The sequence below is a fragment of the Apostichopus japonicus genome, chromosome 15, assembly GCF_037975245.1.
Source record: "Apostichopus japonicus isolate 1M-3 chromosome 15, ASM3797524v1, whole genome shotgun sequence".
Lineage (NCBI taxonomy): Eukaryota > Metazoa > Echinodermata > Holothuroidea > Aspidochirotida > Stichopodidae > Apostichopus > Apostichopus japonicus.
In genome coordinates this window covers 21396532-21417724 of record NC_092575.1, presented here as the reverse complement: position 1 = coordinate 21417724, position 21193 = coordinate 21396532, and the positions used below count along the sequence as shown (strand labels likewise).

Genomic DNA, 21193 nt, shown 5'->3' with positions numbered 1-21193 from the left:
TACATTAAGAGTAATTACCTGATATTTATAGGATTTATTTGTTCTCTTTTTTTTTATATAGTGAACCGTGTTACAAGGCTATGTAAAGTCTTATCTCAAGGTGTGCACAGTGAGGGTCACACAATAAACACGAGTTGGCAACCCAAAAATTCGGAGTTTGTTTTATGTCACGAGTACAGATGGTAGAGCGAATTGTCTGAAATAACTAACTAATATTATCAAGAAGTATCAAAGTCGATGTTAAATATTGACATGATGATAATAAGTAAGTTTTTATTCATTGAAAGTAGGTCAATAGCTCATACCTTTTGAAGGAACTATTCCATGGCACTTGGACACATATTCAGGGTATATTGATCAGACAGAGTTTGAATATTTTGCTGTTTAAGTCTCATTGTGCCAGAATGCATATAGTCTTTCTGTATTTACTGCAGTACCTAGATCGACGTTTTGCACAATTTTTGTGTGCAAACCCAAAGGGGGAAGCGAAATAGTTTTCGGTGGGTCGCAGGATTGTTCTAGACGTTGGGAAATTTATCTTATGCTTTCAGAGCTTGCCTACAGAGATCGATTAGGTTATATTCATAACATCAACTTCATAGTCTAAGAGTTTGGGATCTGATGGAACATGACGACGCAGTCTTTAACGAAGATCTTAGGTCAAAGTTTGCAGACCACTGACCTAGATAACACAGTTGAAAAAATCAGCCCCCCCCCCTCTTTCTCTTATCTACAATAAAGCAGTTTAACCGAACGCTTTCTGCTGCCAAGGGAGAAAGGTTTCAAACCCCTAGCAAAGAGGCCGGTGATTTTTACCTACAGAATTTGAAGACGTGAAATATGTTTGTAGAGCTTTCGTGCAGCTTTTACATATGTGTATGTAGGTATTTTAGATCCTTCTGCAAGCAGGAACTCGCGAAGGAGCCTCATTGGCTTATCAAAGCCGCTAGCTGACCGAAATCAGTCTCCTATTTATTGCATATATATGTCCATTTTGCCACGGGAGTTGAGGTTCATCCGTAAATGTTGCGGTATTTGGGAATTTACTGCGTCCCACCAAAACAATTTCGTCCGACACCCTGTGTAAATCTGCATCTATGTGAGGTCAAAGTTTTGTTCGGTGATCCGAACAGCTTTGCTAAAGTAAATTGGTAATTTGCTACATTTCTCTCAAGATGTTTAAAGTGGTATGAAATCGCCACAATTAATCATATTTTTAAATCATATAATTATCCAAGAAGGCCAATATGATCTTCCATACGTGATGAAAAAGATATATCCGAGTGTATCTAAACAGATCAACCAATCAGTGTGCAGAATCTTGCTAACCTAACACTATTAGCCAATATAAAATGGTGAACTTAGACAAATGACGCAATATATATATATATATATATGTTCAGAATTGTAATTTCCCCAATTGTAATGAGATTTGGCTGGATAAGGTCTTACATTCCAACTCTACTTCCCAGTGTGTTTATTCCCGATATTTAGATAAAGTCGCTCAGATACCTACCGCCAGCCGTAAATGGGCTAATGTGTTCAACAACTTGACGACTGAAGATTGGAATAGATTCTACAGTATTCCTTGGGCTACAGTTTCCGAATCAAAAATCCAATATTTTCAGTTTAGAGTTTTACATAGAATAATTGGGACCAATAAACTTCTTCATACTATCGGAAAATCCGACTCTCCAAACTGTACCTTTTGCGATACGCATATTGAAAGTATAGAACATCTGTTCTGGGAGTGTAGTGTGACATCCACCTTTATTTTAGGGGTTGAGGCTATGTTATTAAATAAGCAATTCTTCTTCTCCAAGAAGGATATCCTTCTTGGTTTCGGTGTTGATGTAGCTCACCCATACAATTTTCTTATTTTATATATGAAGCATTTCATCTTTCAATGTAAATTGAATAAATGTATTCCTGTTGTAGAGGATTTCTTCTATAAATTTAAGTTTACAATAAGTGTAAAAAAGTACACACAACATCGATATCGTAGTAAAAGTAAGGTTAACTTTATGCAGCTTAAACAAGCATTTAGGACATGTGATTCTCTTTTCCATTAATCTCGTTCGATCAATTGTGCTGTTTATTAGAACAACTGTTATTTTGTTATGACGTTTATTTAATCTGAAGCATCTATAGTATGAAAATATGAAGTCTGTTAATTTGACTGAAGTTATCAATAAATGGAGGAAAAAAAAAAAAAATATATATATATATATATATATATTATATAGGCTATATATTTATAAAGATATATATATATATATTTATATATATATATATATATATATAAATATATATATATTTATAAAAATATACATATTTATAAAAATATATATATATATGTATATATATATATATATATTTAAAAAAATATATACATATATATATATATATTTATAAAAATATATATATTTATAAAAATATATATATATTTATATATTTGTTAATATATGTATATACGGCGATTGTTTTATTTATAGCAAAGTAGCTTGACACCGAAATGAAATAATTAAAATTAACGTTGTACCATTCAGTACCGAGCACTTTGCATGACGAAGCACCCAAACAAACAAAAATCAAACAAAACACACGGGTCATGATGACTTGATCAAATTTCAAATGTTATGAAAGATATATTTTAGTGGTTGATATTGTATTACTAGTCTTATTGTTCTCTCTCCAGTTTTCCACCATCTCTCTGTCCCCCACCCTCACCTCCTATCCTATTTTAGATCAGAGGAACTATTCAGTGGTACGGGAAACATGCGTACTGACCGTGTTAGTATTACACAGCGTCTCGACTATATTACACATTTGACGCCGCGTCAGTGTAACTTGACAAGTGATCACAAACCGCAATATTCTGATATAAAAACAACAACGGTTAGCTCGTTGTGCTATAGACCGCATACATCACTATATCTTTTCATTGACATATATTATATCATATGGAAAGAATATATACAAGAAAATATTGCCAAATAAATTATTTTCTAATCCTTTTGGTACTGCGCTTGATTAAACGAAGGAATGTATTTGTTAAGAGAATAGTCCAGGTCAAAATTTCTCTTTGATATTTTAAAGAGGAACATAATCTTAGCATTCTTGTGAAATTCTCATTGAATTCCTATGTACCGTTTTTGAGATATTGACAGTTGAAATTAAGTGATATCCTACCAAAAGACAAGCAGGTGTGATGTTATAGTTGCACACTGACAAATAATGTTTTGTATTTTCTTCATTTTTCAGTCTATTGATTTGACCTTGGATTGAATAGGGTAACTATTTTGTCTTAAGGGGATGTGAAGTTTATAAAATACTATATATGATACATTCACAAATTGGCTGCATCCAATTGTGGAGTATAAAATTAGATTTAAATTTTTTTAAAGGAAAACAAAACATTATTTACCAGTGTCCAACAATGAAGTCACACTTGTTTGCTCCAAGTTCACTTTTGGTGCAAAGGGTGGCAACTTCAACTGTCAATATCTTAGAAACGGTACATAGAAATTGAATGCAGATGTCACCAGAATTCTCAGATTATTATTTTCCCCTTAACATATCAAAAAGGAAATTTTGACCTGGAATATTCCTTTCTTGTGGTCAGGCAAGTAAGTATCAGAGGTATACATAGGCGTACGAGGCGGGGGGGGGGGGGGCAGGGGGGCAGACTGCCCCCCAAATTTCCAGAGGACAAGGAATTCGGGCAAAAGTCCTGAAAAATTCGGGCAGCCTAAGAGGAGAAAAAAATATATATATTTAAATATGCAGTAGCTTGCCCGAATCTTTTTCATATTTTTGCCCGACAATGCCGTGGAGAGCGTTCTGTTTCATTTGTTTTGTGACATTAATATTAATATAGGCCTAATGCTTTTCTTTATTTAGCATCATGATGCCCGAATATTTCCGTGTAACACCACCGTAAGCGCAGCTTATCTGGGCTACCACGCTTTTTGCACTATCGCCCAAATTATTAACAGGGAACGCCGCTCACAATCGTGGTGAAATGCATGCATGGAGATTAGCAGTCTCTGAAGTGAAAAAACCGCAGTAAACATTTCTTTCTAACTAGTCAACTGTAAACCTGGACATCCCCGACATGAGTGTATATAAGAAACATTTTCTTTTTCATGGATGGTGGGGGGGGGGGGTGCTACAAGCCTAAAAGTACAGGTTTATCATATTCTTTGTTATTTTTTATACTTTTTTTGTGAGACAAATTGCAGTCTCACCCAACACAGTGACATTTTCCCGCCTACAATGTATATTTTTCTGGAGGTAGCTGAGTACTGTGTTAAAATAATAAATACCGTAACTAAGTAGTAGCTTAAAAAATATACTGTCCTATTTTTCCCCTTCAAAGTGATTTTACCATTTTTTCTTCTTTTCTAATTTACCCAAATTTTTGGGGATTAAGTGAAAATTTCTAAACGGAGATTACAAAATAAAGAATGTTTAGATGCAACTTGCAAGGACTCAGAAGTGCCATTTCCGGCAATCTGAGAGGCATATTTTGCCAAAAAAATTCTTGTACGCTACGCGCCAACCGATGGTGGCGCTCCGCTTAGATAGTGTCATGGGAACTTTCGGGCACAAAAGTTTCTGCCCCCCCCCCAAACCGAAATGGTCCCGTACGCCTATGGAGGTATACCTGCGCTTTGGAGTAAAGATTGCGCCATAATAGGTATCATTATTAGCGAAGATATTCTCTCGATAAATTTTCATCAAAAACTTGTCAGAATAATTACGTACAATATGGATGAGCACGTTGATAAACTTAAGACATTGCAAACTATGGCCACGGCCAGACATAAAGAAGTGAATTAATTCATTTGACAATGGGTTAAATTGTCCAATCTAAAGTCTCAGTTGAATGGCTATTGAACTACTAACCGGGATACCCTATAATTACATATTATTGTAATGAGGCTTACGATATTAATTTCCTCGGATTGAAAGAATGGGTGAATGAAACTTAAATACTCTGGATTTCATACACTAACCTCGTGAAAAAAAAATTAAATAAAAAAAAAAACGTTAAATAAGTAATTTGTTCTAACGTTACGGTGCAAAAATATGTTTGCAGAAAACTTGTAATCTTAGTTCGTCGTCATTGATGGTGGCCATTATATCCCTTAGTTAAAGTATATGAGCCACCCATCCCCCTCCCCTCCCCCCCCCCCCCAACCGCAAACGTGCAACATGTCGATCACCTTGTCTGCGTACCAGTTCCCGGGCTTGTAAGCGCGTTCACACGATCGTGTTACTTTGACTCATAGATTAGCAACAGTTCAGATATCACGCAAATTAAGACATTGGCGACAGCACCATGTGTTAACACATCGCTGAAGCTTAGTTAAAGAGTATGTGACATCAGCCTTCTGCTAGGATTACCTTAAAGGCCCAGCCACATCTCACCGGATTGCACGAACGGACAAGAGTACGCGCGAAAAACAGTCATCCGGTTATTTCGGTTGGCAAAAGTTGTCGCGCATGCATCTGGGGGTTGCAACGTACCGGACGTTCAACGGTGAAAACGGATTACAAACGTACAAGGGACGGACAGCAACGGACGAACAACGGATGAACAACGGAATAACAACGAACGAACTAACGAACACTAACGGATAGTAACGAATTTACAACGGACAATTAACGGATATAGAACATACAAAACGTAGGAGTACCGGAAAAGTAACGGACATACCGGACTAGCAACGGAGAAGAAACGGTCTAAAACCTGGGCCTCCGGAGTGCCTTAAAATCAGGGGGCATCCTCATGAAGTCGATGAAAGATTTTGGTCTTCCATTCGCAGCTCCTGCATTAGTTGGTCATAAAGACCACACTGCCGTCTTCTCTGTGAACCTAGCAAGGCCCTAGACCAGCATTTACGCCGAGCACGTCTCTTCCTTCTCTTCTTGACTTATTCATTGGTCTTGATGTTGGCTTCAATGATAATAGTCAGTGGGCCGAACCCCAAATATATGCTTCAAAATTGACATCCGTTGCATTCTTTAGTCACTAAGGTTTGATGGTTGGGTATGGTTGAGGAACACCTGAACAATATATTTTCACTTGTTGTCCAGTGAAAAACGAGTTACTTTTTGAGAAATCGAAGGATTTTGAGAGGGAAATTTCACACACTGTAACGCCATATAGCAGTTCTGCTATTTATTTTTTGCTGAAAAATCAAAGTTCAGGCAATGTCAATGATAACTGCAGACAATGAAATATACGAATGAAATACAATGAAATATACAAATGACCAAAACATGGACAGAAAGTGCAAAGGTCGAAGGTCAAAGTCATGAACTCAAGGGATACCTTACTGTTGGAAATACATTAATATTTATTGATACTTTGAATACAAGTGCATTTATTTTTTTGGGAAAAACAAAACATTCATCCACCGCCTTGACCTGAAATGAAATATATTAAATGATATGAAATATAACAAAATTATTTTGTGAAGAAGGAAAATTGTTTAGAATTCTAATGTGAAACCTGAAATGAGCTGTGTTGCATATTAACAGATGCCACCAAAAGGACTTGTGCTATGTTATGTACAAAAATGTGTTTCATGTAGTTTCTTGTTTAACTTAATCTGTGAGGGGAATACTGAGATCTGTTAAGTAATTGAATACATTGGCTCAATCGTTCACTTATTGAGTTCCTTCCTTTTTAAATATAAATGCATCATGCAACAGAAGATCCAAAGGGGTCAGAACCCCCTGGGAATTGTTAAATATATTGATTTTATGAGATGAAAAAAAAATGGTCAACAGTAGCCTATCATCCACATACAAATTTTCAAAAAGGCATTGAAACTTGGGTCACAATTTAATGATGATTAACGTTTTGGATCTGTATTTCATCACTCCAATTTTTTTCTACCCCTGCCAACTCCCTCCCCCCCCCCCCACACACACACATACACTTTCTGGAAAATGTCAAGGTGTATATACAAAAAGAACACATATATATATTGTTACGTGACCGTTCTCAGACTTAATGTGGAGAACAGGTCACGTGACATAAAAAAGAGAACACGAGGATGAAAGTAAGTTTAAAGCATTTAATAAGCTATTTACATGGCAGAACAAAGTGTAAATATGAACATAATACATAACTATAGATTCTTAATTCAATTAACGTCTTTCTGGACTTGGAGAGCCGGGTGGAGAGTTTCTGCTTATTTCTTGAGTTACCTTAGTGCTAGGCGGATAGTGTCCAGGTTTGCTTTAGAAGTAGTTCGGCTGGATGTAGATAAAGTTCAGATAGAGCGACGCGAACCATTAGAGTGAGTAGGTCGGAGTTCAGACAAAAGTATAGAGTTAAATATATACTGTGTTTAAAATGGGCACAGTAATCAAGCCAAGGAAACATCAGAGGTGTGGCGACAACCTCTGAACGGAACGAACGGAGAAAACGGAGAGAGTGCTCAATCGGGCTTCTGCGGCGTTTATACCGGGAGTGTAAAGGAATGTTCCAGTAAGTTATGAATATTCATGAAGTCCACAGAAACACTTTGTTGGCGAGTTCCAGTTATGTAGAGCGCGTGAGCACATCTGGGATCGTAACAATCGGAAGACTCGGAGACTTGAATGGTAACTTATATTACGTAATAGGGTAGGTGAATAAGTGGGTTACATAACAATATAACATACAAATTGAAGCATGTGTTTGTAGCAGCATCCAAGACATATTTCAAAAATGAGGAGAAAAACAGGTAGTATTCTGGTCGCAGATGCTTGGCTGGGTTGGGAGAACGAACGTTGTTGCCTCTTGGTAGCCGGTGGAGCATCAGTTGTTTTTTCTGAAAAATACCAAAAGAGGAACAAATACTTAGGAATGCTCAACTATACATATATAGTTACAGAATTAAATAATGCTTTTCCTTTAGAAAACCATGGTTATGCAGAGGCTATGTAAAAAATAGTGCAAGTTTTCAAGTACTATAGTACTACAGTATATCTATGTGTTTACTGTTTAGACTACCAGAGCATCAACATGGAATTTCTCTTCTTCATCCATCTATCACAAACATGAATTACCACCCACCCACCGAACCTACTAGCAGTCACAAAAGTACTGTTATAGGAGATGTTATCATCATCGCACTCATCAAATAATATCAAGGAACACTTTTACCCATATGACAGATGGTGGTTAAAATTTATATTCAGAATGACCAATTAAAAAAAGTTTGAATGAAAGTAAATAATTAAACACTAATATTTGCATGTATGCCTGCCTAAATATGGTAAAGAAACTTCTGTCACTGATAAAATATATGATATAATGGACAAAGAAGAGGCCTAAATTCATATATAATATAGTTTCATTGAAGACGCTGTTGATACTCTGGCCAGAATGCTAACCATAATCATAGAGCATATAGAAATTGAATAACTGAAGCCTTGGTTATGGGGATACAGGGCTACACGTCTGGGAGAGTTGACTTAACTACACATACTGAATTGCTGTTGACTAGCAAAAAAAATAATCATAGTAGGACTGTGTCATATTGTAAGGATCGAGTGAGAGAGAGGACATGTGCATAATCCAGGGTCTGGTGCAGCTCATAGGCAAAGATAAGTTTTGGATAACCAATGGCTAGATGGGGATACAAGGCAACACAGGATAGTACATACATCATTATCCTACACCTCAATGGTCCACCCGACCCCATCTCTCGAGAATTTCATTGTTATGAATAGGCTAGTTATGAAAATGTTTATAAACGCAAGTAGCAGGAGGCCTACACAGTCAGGAAGAACAGAATGTAAAGTTAAAAAAAAAAGGAAGCCATCCTGCACTAGAAAGCTGATCTTCGGAGTCAAAATATGAGCTAAAATAGTTACGACAGGCCAGGCGTATACGGTATGCCACAACGTTAGGCTTACAAATGCTCAAGGCACTCGTAACGTTAAATATCACTAGGTCTATAGATATGTACGTTACGAATACGAGCCTAGGCCTATCACTACAGGCCTCAAAAAGAGTAAGTCAAAAGATTCCCACGGGGAAAATTATGATTTAAAAATTGATTGGATATGTGGTCAGTGATGAAAATCAGGAATCATATTAATAAAAATCACCTTCCGAAGTAGTATCCTGAGATTTCCTTGCTTTACTGATGTTCGTTTTATTAGTGAAGTCCTGGTAGCAACCTCTGTGATAACGAAACGAATCGTACTCTCGATTCCCTGTCCAAATACTCTCCGATTGAAGGGCAATAAGGCTGAATCTGCTATGGCCGATATCTCTCCACTGCTTCGCGCAGGTTCTAAAGGTGTTCCAGCTTTTTTCGGAAATTTTATCAATTTTTCAGTACTATTTGCTCGAGAATGGCAAACGCATTCATCCATCGTTCGTATCGGTAATCAGTAAGGTGAAAACCACAACAGTCTTTCTATAGCGTCAGGTGACATGATCACGAGACACAAACTGCCTTTAACCATTGGCTTAAAACGTCAATATTGTTACGCGAGGTAGGTGACTTTCACAGTGTCGGAACGTACACAGGTACAAATTAGTACCTATTTAACGCTTGTTTTCTCGAAAAGTAACTCGTTTCACTCTGGGCAACAAGTTGAAATGACAAAAGGAGTTAAATGTTAACGCATTCTGACTGTCAAACCTTAGTGACTCGAGGGGTGCAACGAAAGTGTAAGATTTTAGTGGTCGGCCCACTGACTATAAGCATCTGTGCTCCTAAAGCTGACAGTGTGTTCTGAAGCTTGAATCTTTCTGAAGGGTCCATGATGTAGGTGTTGACGGTAGAGGTTATAGGAGCAGAATGAGGCGTGGGACGCTTGGAGTGGACAAGGTGGAGGTACGCTGCATCTCCGTTCTATGTCCGTCTGTTATACTTTCCTGGCCTGAGTTCTTCCGTTTCTTCCGTGTAACGTCCGTTACCTATCTGTTCATTGTCAGTTCTATTCCTTTGCACTTCCGTTATTTCTACGTTAGCGTCCGTCGAATATACGGTATAGGTACTGTACTTCTACGTTTCATCCTTTCTTTGTCCGTTAATGATCCGGTGAGCAATAGCAATAACCAGAGACGAACGGAGAAATACAGTATGCCAAACGCATACAGAACGAACAAAACGCATGAGAAACTGATAAAACGGAATGCTTAACGGATTAGTAACGAATAAATAACGGAGATATTTTTCGGTGGATGTCCGTTCCAAGTTTTGTGCATGTTCAAAATCGACACCGGACAAACCGGACCCTCCCGGTAATGAAACGTAGACTGACGGAGGAGAACCGCATACTAAACGGATACTAACGTACATCAACGGAGTGCCATTTTTTGTCTTCGTTCCCTCTCCGTCATTGCAATCCGGTGAGATGTGACTGGGCTTTAACAGTCGAACTATACACATGTAATGCTAATTTGTATCAACGAGAGTTCATAGCTGCAAATTAAAGTATACTCACATTCTTGTGTATAATTGGCTTGGTAGTTCAACACGGTTGAAAAGTTCTAAAATTCAGGCACTCTACCGATGGCTGTAGTGACCATATATACAATAACAGGTGGATTGGGAACCACTGGAAAGAAGAACAACAAAAACTACAGTAGGAAATGTTGCGCGGAAAATAATAAGGGCTGTATTGAGGAAATTAGCATGTAAAGACCCCCGGATGTGTTTGATTACAACTTTTCTGTATGCTGCCGTGTTGGTCGAAATTAATGGTAAATATAGCAATTACCGACTTTGCGATCTGCGTTATAGTCATAACCGATTTTGCAATCCGCGGTCCCCCTCACAATGTTGCAAGGTCGGTAAGTGTGACTCGATAGGTTTCCCTTTTGGGGATCTGGGTCTTAATGCGAATAATGATGAGATTAAATATATACCAGAGTTTACGAGGATATGATCAAAGTTTAGCTTTAATAATAATATTAACTAGGATTAATGATCCACCAGTGGCGTGCACAGGACTGTAAAGGTTGGGGGCATTTAAAATCACCCCCCCCCCCCTCTAGTCCGAGTAAAACAATAAAGTAATATTGAAACTTCAAATGGTTCAGTCTGGGGTATATTTATATCATAATATAGGTTTTTATCAGTTGCTCTAAACGCAAATTCTTCCTAAAGTATTCCCTCGATTGATTAAGGTAATGTCCTGAATCTTTACGGGAGGGCCAGATGCGAATGAAATATTTTATATAGGAGAGTTGCTGCCGTGGGATCATAGAAACCGATTCCCGTGTATGGGGTGAGGGCAGTGGCGTCGTGCCCATTGGGGCCCGGGGGCACCGCCCCCCCCCAAATTTTGTCAAAGGTGTCATAAAATGTCATAATTTAAAAAAAAAGTGTTTTCGAAATCGAAAAGTAGACTAAATAGTCAATTGCTCTTTGATGGTCGTTGCGGATTTTCCACACAACTCAAAGACGACATATCGGGATTAGTAATGCCATTGCCTTTGAATATGTTTGTCCTAAGCTCGTGTTTGATACAGTCACAATTAACCTGGAAAATAATCACTTCGTTACCGCACGTTTTACCTTAGGTTTCGTTACTTTCGATTTTTCTGCCCATGTTTTCAAACGGCATACCTTTTTCTTCACCCAGTCACCACTTCTCACGGGCATGGGTGGTGATCATGGATCAGCCAACACAAAAATGTTTCGATTTCTTAAATTTTGGGCGCTTCTAGGAGACGAGGAATTGGTATCCTGAGGAATAAATGGCGATCACTTTCTTCGAGAATATTTCCCAGAATAAAAAATTGCCGGAAATTTTTATCAATTGTAGGGGTGTTGCTTACTGCCATAAGGCACGGGAAGTGCCATTTCCTGCAATCTGAGGGGTCTGCCAGACGAAAAATTTTCTTGTACGCTGCGCGCCAACCTGTGGTGGCGCTCCGCTCAGATAGTCATCACCTGCTCACGGGCCCCCCAAAATTTATTTTCGCACGACGCCCCTGGGTGAGGGTTCCTGGGTCCCTGAAATGGTGTAATCTGAAGCATTTTCGACTATAAATTAGGTCGATATAAGTAGCCTTGTAGAATGCAAAGTTTTGCGGGTAAGTTCTTTGGTGTGAGATTGAATGAAAAATAAAGGGGAATGGTACACCCGTAGTAGTGGTCCAATTCTTCGCAAACATCCCCGACAGAACCACCCCCCTACTGACGTCATCTGCCCTATCACAGAGATAATGACATAGGTGATATATTTAGGATACGTCATTGGGAGCAACCGTTAAAAGGAGAGAGTCGTCACAAATCATTATTTTTATCAATATGTCACATCAAATCATATCACATCATATCGCACCACATCATAGCACAGCATATCATATCACCGAGCAGAACTAGCAGGTGACGAACGCCTACAGTGGAATTACGGCCTTCCTTGTATATATATATATATATATATCTATCTATATATATATATATATATATATATATATATATATATCTATATATATATATATATATATATATATATATATATATATATATATATATATATATATATATATATATATATATATATATATATATATATATATATATATATATATATATATATATATATGGGCTCACCGGGGGTGACTTCAAATCTAGGTACCGCAACCACACGAAGTCGTTTCGCAACAAAAAATATGAAAAGGAGACAGAACTATCCAAGCATATCTGGGCACTGAAAAGCAAGGGGAAAGATTACACTATTGAATGGAATATATTGAAGCAATCCGACACACACCAACGCGAATCAGGATCATGCAATCTATGCATGGAAGCTCCGAGTAGCAGTATGATGATAGTTTAGTTAAGTATATTATGTGATATTCTAGCTCTGCCTTGGCATAGAGCACTCTTTGTGAATATTGACCACCATTCTATGTGATATATATATATATATATATATATATATATATATATATATATATATATATATATATATATAGAGTAGGTTGGCGTCTATCTTGGCGCAGAGTGCTCTATGTCCATTGGACAGAGCGGAATATATGTTGATCCTAGATGAGACTAGTGGAACACTAGTAGTTGTAACTCGGAGTTTCACGCGTTATAGCGATCTTCAGACAACTGAACTATATATATATATATATATATATATTTATTTATACAGTGGAGGTTTGGCCAATGTATTATATATATATATATATATATATATATATATATACATATATAATACATTGGCCAAACCCTATATATATATATATATATATATATATATATATATATATGTATATATATATATATATATAGTCTGTTCAAAGTATCTCTTTCGAGATCCGGCTTTAGGAATCACAAATGATTTTCGAGTTGGATAGCATCATGTTTGATCTCTAGAGTAGGGCAAAATATGTCACCAAAAACAGAACTAGTATTGTTCGATATAGGTGACAAACGTCTACAGTGGAATTACGATCTTCCTTACCGGTTTCGAACCTCTGGACATACAATCAGCGTCCATAGCCTAGTGGTTAGGGTGTCCGCGTACAGAGCGGGAGGCCCGTGGTTCGAATCCCGGTGGAGGCTGAAAGTTTTTTCACTGTTCTTGATTTTCCAACTCATTACGATTTTCATTTATATATATATATATATATATATATATATATATATATATATATATATATATATATAAACATATATAATACATTGGCCAAACCTCCACTCCCTTTCGTTTACGACTTAATAATCACAAAAGAACAATCAGACTCAACAAAACCAGTTTTCCAGTGGCTGAACATTTTAATCTTGTGTAATTTGTGTTAACATAATTAAAGAAACTTGAAGGAAGTCGAATTGATCGTTAAAGTACGTTCACACTGTCATGGTCTCAATAGGGATATGGCTTTTCTTTCCGGGTTCAACCACTTTGAGCAGTCTGGGGCTTACGGAATATGTATATATATTGTTATGGATATTATATAAAATAGAGCTTTTCACCTGGCGGTGTTATATAACAAATTCTATATTTATCTGAAGGTTGTGAAATGTATGACATAAGGCTCAGAACTAGCAAACTCGTATACATCCATTGAAATCATTCGTGCGCTGTCATGACTGAAGACACCATAAAAGATCGTAAAAGATTTTGTAGAGACGTAAATTGGCTTATATCTGCTGATTGTTTTGAATAATTCACAACTAAATCACGGTATTACACCCGTTGAGCTAACACTGATAAAACTAGTGATATATGTCACTACTGCAATTTTAAGTTTTGGTTTTCATTTATATTTTTAAAATGGATCTGATTACAGCATCATTACTTCTGCTTACTTTCAACTTTATAAATTGTCTATCGACTTGTCCAACAATTGAAGGATGCTCTTGCGATGATGATAGTTTTAACTGCGACTTGTCATCCACAAAATTACGAAGTATACCGCTTTCATTGCCAGAAAACACAAGAGTGATTAGCTTGGACTCTCATCAGATAGAAACTCTGAAAGTAGGTGATTTTAGTGGCCTTACGAATCTGTATTCTATCTCACTCGAAGATAACGCAATAGAGACTATTGAGGATGGTACATTTTTGAATTTAACTTCTTTAGTTTGTCTGAGACTGAGATACAATAAATTGTCTGTATTGGGACAAGACGTGTTTCTCGGGCTACACAAGTTGGAGACGTTAAAATTAGGGTCCAACAGTGAGTTAATTCTTCAACCATGTGCGCTGAGCCCACTGACACAGTTGATAACTTTGGACCTATGGAATACAAACGTATCCTTTGAATTGGATTTATTTACGGGTGAAAATTGCAGCAATGGAGTAGTGCCATTCTTGGGTCAACTTAACATCCTTAATTCAGCGACAGAAAGGATAACTAGCAATCTAATCTCTAATATTTCTCACGTAAGAGAGTTTTTGTTTGGACGAGATGGAATCGTCATTGAGGAAGGCTCTTTACATCACTTTCTACACTTAGAACGCTTAGGTGTTGCTTACCTACCCTTCTCTTTCTTTTGCGATGACAATGTTGGAAGTCCGTTTCCAATGTTATCAACTCTCATCATTTCCAACATTGACTATTTTACGAAAGGGATCTTACAGAACAACAATTTAAGAAATCTTATGTACAGAGATTCGAGTTTCACCCATTTGCCCGCTGATGCCTTTCTCGGAACTCCATCTTTGGAATCCTTAGGTTTTGTGTACAATCGGTTGACAACCATCCACAGGGATGCATTCAAAGGTTTAGCGAGACTGAAGGAACTACGTTTCAGTCATAACTTGCTTACTAGCCTACCTGAAGGCTTATTTGCTCATACACCATCGCTGTCGAACGTTTATTTGAATGATAACCAATGGCTTTGTGATTGTGGCATAAAGTGGTTGATTACTTTCTTGGATGATAAAAACCCTGATAATGCTGGACGTTGCTCTTCACCTGCAGAGTTAGCAGGAACCGAGTTTGTAGATCTCTCTATAGAACAAATAACTAACTTTGAAAATTGCAACAATACAGCAACAACACAAGAAACAGAGGTAGATCTACCATTAATGTGTTCGACAACCACTCCTGTGCCCACATTGACCGTTATTCGTTCGCAGTCCCCAACTAGTGCAATTGGCACGCCAGACTTCCCTAAAACATTTGTATTGCTTGGATTCGGTTTGGGTGTGTTAACATTAGTTATATTGGCAACGATTGCTTGCTTCATCAGAAAATGTCTGACCAAAATTGCGGATCATTGCAAGACGGAAGAACCAAATACCGAGAATGCTCAAGAACCTAACATATATTACACCGAAGTGGACGAAAACACAAATGGCGGCGATGTTGAATTAAGGGATATTTCAGACAGGGTTCCTCACGTTTATGATCACCGAATACATAACGATGCCATGGATTCTGAGTATACCAGACAAATTTACCGACAATAAACGTGATTTGGGGATTAAACATGTAATCTTTACATCTTATTTCTTCTTTTATTTTAATGTTAGTAATCTTGTCGAAAGTTTTGAAGTTGCGTACCCATCTGTCTAGTTTAAATGCAGTGTCCTGAAATCGTTATCGTTTCTTCTTTGAAGAAGATCCTGCTGAGAGGATGAAAACGTAGGACACTCTAATTTACACTTTTTGTTTTGATTTACTCAAAATTGAACATATTCAGTGGCAGACATTTTCTTCTTCAGAATCAAACATTTTACCTTTGACAATGGTTAATATTGTACATTTCATTGCTACTTTCTGTATGTTTAGGCTTCAAAGTGAATCTAATTCCAAGCAAGTTCATAACTACTTCTAGTTTTCATACCAAGATTATATGAACTATGAGGAAGTTTCCAACTTCTTTACTAAGACACTTGTCTGACTCAGTTGGATAAATGTACAGAAATCTTGAAAGTTGCGTTTACTAATTGCTGTTGATCATCATTAACGGTTTCTTGTAAGATTAATTGGTGACCACTTGGCGTTGTTAACCCAGTAAATATGGCGTTGTACTTTTGTCGGTTCATCGTAATAGTATGACAGGAAGTACTTATGACAGAGAATTCAATCAAGGAAACTAGGCCTAAGCTTGAGGTCCTTAAATTGATGGGCATGTTAGCCTAAGACTTGTTTACAGACGTACACGCAGAAATAGTTGAAGTGTATAGATGGGCAAGTTAGCCTAATACTGGTTCACAAATGTATAGTCTGTTACAACTCCCTGGTGTGTTACAAATTTCATTATTTTAAGTCGCTCATGTATAGAAAATAAATGATGTTTGATGCAATCTTTATAAATGGTGGAAGTGTTTATTGGCGCTGCCTTCAAATTTGCATCTTATAACAAAAAGAGGAACTAAACAGATTGGTGGTTTATTTTGTTTTCATGTAAAAAGAATGGTTACAATTGGCCATATTTGATTTTTGGTAATAGGGATTTATATATATATATATATATATATATATATATTTATATATATATAAATATTATATATATATATATTTATATATAAATATATATATATATTTATATATATATATTAATATATATATATATATATATAAATATATATATATATAATATGTATAAAAAAGAGGAACTATTTACAGATTGGTGGTTTATTTTGTTTTCATTTACAAAGAATGGTGTAATTTGGCATATAGCCATATATGTTCATTAATTTTTATTTTGGCAAATATATTATATTCGAAAAGGTGAGGTAGTAGACTTGACGTTTCTTTCAATTCATGTTAATATTTTTTTAGCTTAATTTTTACACATGCTCGATTCAGCTGGTTCATCATGTTAAATATATTTTTTGTTTAGTATCCTTAACAAAGAGTTAGGCAGCTCTTTGTTTAGATCTTTTCTTAAAAACCTCAGCACACTGAACACGTAGTAATAGTTGAATTTTATAGATGGGCATGTTAGCCTAATACTTGTTCACAAATGTATAGTCTGTAACAGCTCCCCTGGAATGTTACAGATTTCATTATTTTAATTCGCTCATGTATAGAAATATTGTTCTATGCTGTCTTTACAAATGGTGGGGGTGTTTATTATAGTTGCAGCCTTCAGATTTGCAACTTAAAAAAAAGAGAAACTATATACAGATTGCTTGTTTATTTTGGTTTTCATTTAAAAAGAATGGTTTCAATTTGGCATATAATAATAGCCTATTTTCGTTAATTTTTATTTTGGGAAATGGAAATAAATATTGTATTTGAAAAGGTGAGGTAGTAGACTTAATTTTTCTTTCAATTCATGCTGATACCATTTTTGTTTACTATTTACACATCCTCGTTTCAGCTGGTTCCAATTTCAGCTGGTTCCATATATATATATATATGGAACCAGCTGAAACTCTTTTCCAGCTGGTTCCATATATATATATATATATATATATATATATATATATATATATATATATATATATATATATATATATATATATATATATATATATATATATATATATATATATGGAACCAGCTGAAACTCTTTTCCAGCTGGTTCCATATATATATATATATATATATATATATATATATATATATATATATATATATATATATATATATATATATATATATATATATATATATACATATACATATATACTTTTTCACAGATGTATAGTCTGTTACACAGCTCCCTGGTGTGTTACAGATTTCATTATTTTAATTCGCTCATGTATAGAAATATTGTTCGATGCTGTCTTTACAATTGGTGGAGGTGTTCATTATAGTTGCAGCCTTCAGATTTGCAACTTAAAAAAAAGAGGAACTATATACAGATTGGTGGTTTATTTTGTTTTCATTTAAAAAGAATGGTTTCAATTTGGCATATATAACCTTTGTTCATTAATTTTTATTTTGGCAAATGGAAATAAATATTGTATTCGAAAAGGTGAGGTAGTAGACTTTTCGTTTCTTTCAATTCATGTTGATATCTTTTTTGCTTAATTTTTACACATGCTCGATTCAGCTGGTTCCATTTTTGTTGCTGTGGGTGAAAGTTCCTTTGTATATGCTTGGTGGGTATACAATCCGTAAACGGTTGTGAAAATTCACCAAAAGTCCCAAATTTGGAGAAAGGACGGACGTTGAAAATAAAAAATGTCGAAGTATTCTTTTGTTACAGTAATAAAAGAAATCATGCAAAAAAGGGCAAAATAACTCGCAATGTTCAGATAAAAAGTAAACATTTCCGTGTGAGAGGTTATTTATTTATGTTTAAGCTTAAGCGACAACAAATGTTGAAGAAGCCCGCAATGGCGTATGGATTACAGCAGTTACACGTCGAGTGGCTTCCAATTCAACATTTTCCCCAAATTTGGAATCTTTTCAATTTAGAAAGTTGTTTCAGATGGGAAATCGTAGATTGCCCTTGGATGAAAAACCCATCTTACTATGACCCGGCCGCGATTTTTTTTCCCAAACAGGTTTGCAATTACGGAGTTTTCAGCCGGTCAGATAGCTCGTTACGTCAGCCTCAAAAATGACCATCGCTTGGAAGTTCGAAGACATACACACTGACACTTAAATAAGTCTAGTTACTGGGTTTCCCTTCAAACGCCCTAACTTTACTTTTAATGCTTGGATCACATACTAACCTACTTATGACCCATACGCTACATTCCGTTGGGTTCGTGTTTTCGTTATCCAAGATTCGTGAGTCGTACTTCTATTGCAATCGGAATTCGTTCGTGGAATGGGTAAACCTACAGTTAAATGTATTATTTTGCTCATCTCTATATAAGTTCTCCTGCTTCCTTTCCTTTGCTTTCCTTTTCTTTCAATCATTTTTTTTATGTCCTGTCTCTTTCTTTTAAATATATTTCGTTGAACTGAAGCTGTTTTGTTTCTGAATTTCATTTTTATGTATATGGCACTAGCCTTGTAGGCTATTTCTATATTTTCTTCTCGAGTGGTTTTCGTAGTGTGCTATTTTACGACTGTAGTCATGTACATAATGTTGTTTCTTCTGTATGATGGTATGAGAACTAAATTTGAATGGGACTGAATTGTATGTAGTTCAACGGTTCGCAAAGATGAGTAAGCAATATCAAATGTGGCACGTACCACGTCGGTAATGTTTTGCATTACACTCTGACGATCCCCAAAGTTAATGATTGTAGCATGACACAAGTTATGTCTTTTCCATTAAAGGAAAAATACAAACGCGTCATTTGTGACACTAAGATTTCGATAAAGCTCTGGCCGTTTTTCCAATTCTCAGCCGTATTTCCTTATATCGCTTCTGAACGTTTTATTATAGGTAAAAATCCGTATGTAGTCTCTGTTTTCTTTTCCAGAGAATTGAGTGCGTATACTGCACTTGGCTGGCATATCACGGTCATAATCACGTGATCAGTCCCAATACTGATTCCCTTCATTGGGTTACGTTTTCAAAGAATCTGATTGTTTTATGTGTCTTCTTTACGTGAATCGTGATAGTTCTCTATAGATCAAATCATGATCACGTGAGTTAGTATAGCACCTTTTTAAGGCGAGGCTCTGTCTTGGTGATCGGACTTTTTCAAAAAGCATAACACTTAAGCTGTCTTTAGGTGGGGGGGGGGGTGGGTGCAGGGGTTGGAACTGTGGAAACTTACTCGACCATAGCGTTTTGGAAGTAAATACATTGTCATTTAATAGCGTGATGAAGCATGGCAATTGACGTAACCAATGGTTTTGGCTACGATATCTTCAAAATTGATATGCAAGAAACAATTAAAACAATGGAAACGATTGTTTCGATTGTTTCATATTCGATGTGCTAGTCGTACTTGACACGGAACGGATGCATTTTAAATTAATGTGCTATTAAACCACGAGTGTATTCATGTCAAATTCTTGTTAAAATTATGTCATTTATTCATGGACAAATTTACCAAGCCAGATTTTTTTTATCCGCACAATGCAGATTTCCTTTTGAGATAATCATACATATCTCAACAAAATTCTTGCAAAATCTTTCATATGTATGTTATAAACTTTCAAAGGAGGCTATATACATACTGCCGATTATTACATTGGTGAGTTCATGGGCGCATATCCTGGTGGGGACAGCGGGACGCGTCCCCACCAACTTTTTCAGTGTTGGGAACATGATATACCGTATCCCCACCACTGGCGGATCCAGGGCCTTTGTTTGGGAGGGGCCAAAGTGGCATTAGAGTGATATGGGGGAGGGGTCTAAGGAGGGGGTGCCCTCCCCTTTTGAAAATTTTCTATTGCTGAATGCTCTCAGACAGGCGCGGCGGAACGGAAAAATTATTGGGGGGGGGGGCTAATGTGTGGAGACTTTCTAAGCGGAGCGCCACCATCAGTTGGCGCGGAGCGTAGAAGAAAATTTTGGGTTTTTTCAAACCCCCAGATGGCCGGAAACGGCACTTCCCGATCGTTTTATGCTGAGAATACCTAGCCCTAAAATATGGGTCTCAAGCCTGCAATTTCTCAGATTGCACGTAAAAGTCTGTAAAAACATTGTAATTTGTATATTCGATAGAGAGTAGCTCTTACTCGTAGGGTACTCGTAAAGACGTTTTTGAGTGTAGTAAGGGCAGTGGGACGCTTTCGACACTATCTAAGCGGAGCGCCACCACAGGTTGGCGCGGAGCGTACAGAAAAGTTTTGAGTAAAGATACTCCCTAGATTGCAGGAAATGACCCTTTCCGGGCCTTGCTAATTTGCAGATGAAATAGGTGTCGTCGCCATTTTGTCGGAAAA

The 21193-nt window shown here is 36.6% G+C and overlaps 1 protein-coding gene and 1 long non-coding RNA gene across 3 annotated transcripts; one reads left to right on the top strand and one right to left on the bottom strand.

The window, feature by feature from the left end:
- The first annotated feature begins 240 nt into the window (after positions 1-240).
- LOC139980688 (uncharacterized) lies at positions 241-16912 on the top strand. Of its 2 annotated transcripts, none has more exons than XM_071992517.1 (2): positions 241-265; positions 14420-16912. In XM_071992517.1, exons 1-2 carry the CDS (start codon positions 253-255, stop codon positions 15904-15906), a joined length of 1500 nt encoding a protein of 499 aa, XP_071848618.1. In that variant the 5' UTR covers positions 241-252; the 3' UTR covers positions 15907-16912. The 2 variants fall into 2 exon arrangements, with proteins under 2 accessions (XP_071848618.1, XP_071848617.1); XM_071992516.1 differs by lacking the exon at positions 241-265 and adding an exon at positions 10663-10729.
- On the bottom strand, positions 6176-10523 carry LOC139980695 (uncharacterized). Its single transcript, XR_011797642.1, has 2 exons — positions 9121-10523; positions 6176-7835 (listed from the first exon to the last, which is right to left on the bottom strand). It is a non-coding gene; the product is annotated as an uncharacterized lncRNA (long non-coding RNA).
- Positions 16913-21193: the final 4281 nt, after the last annotated feature.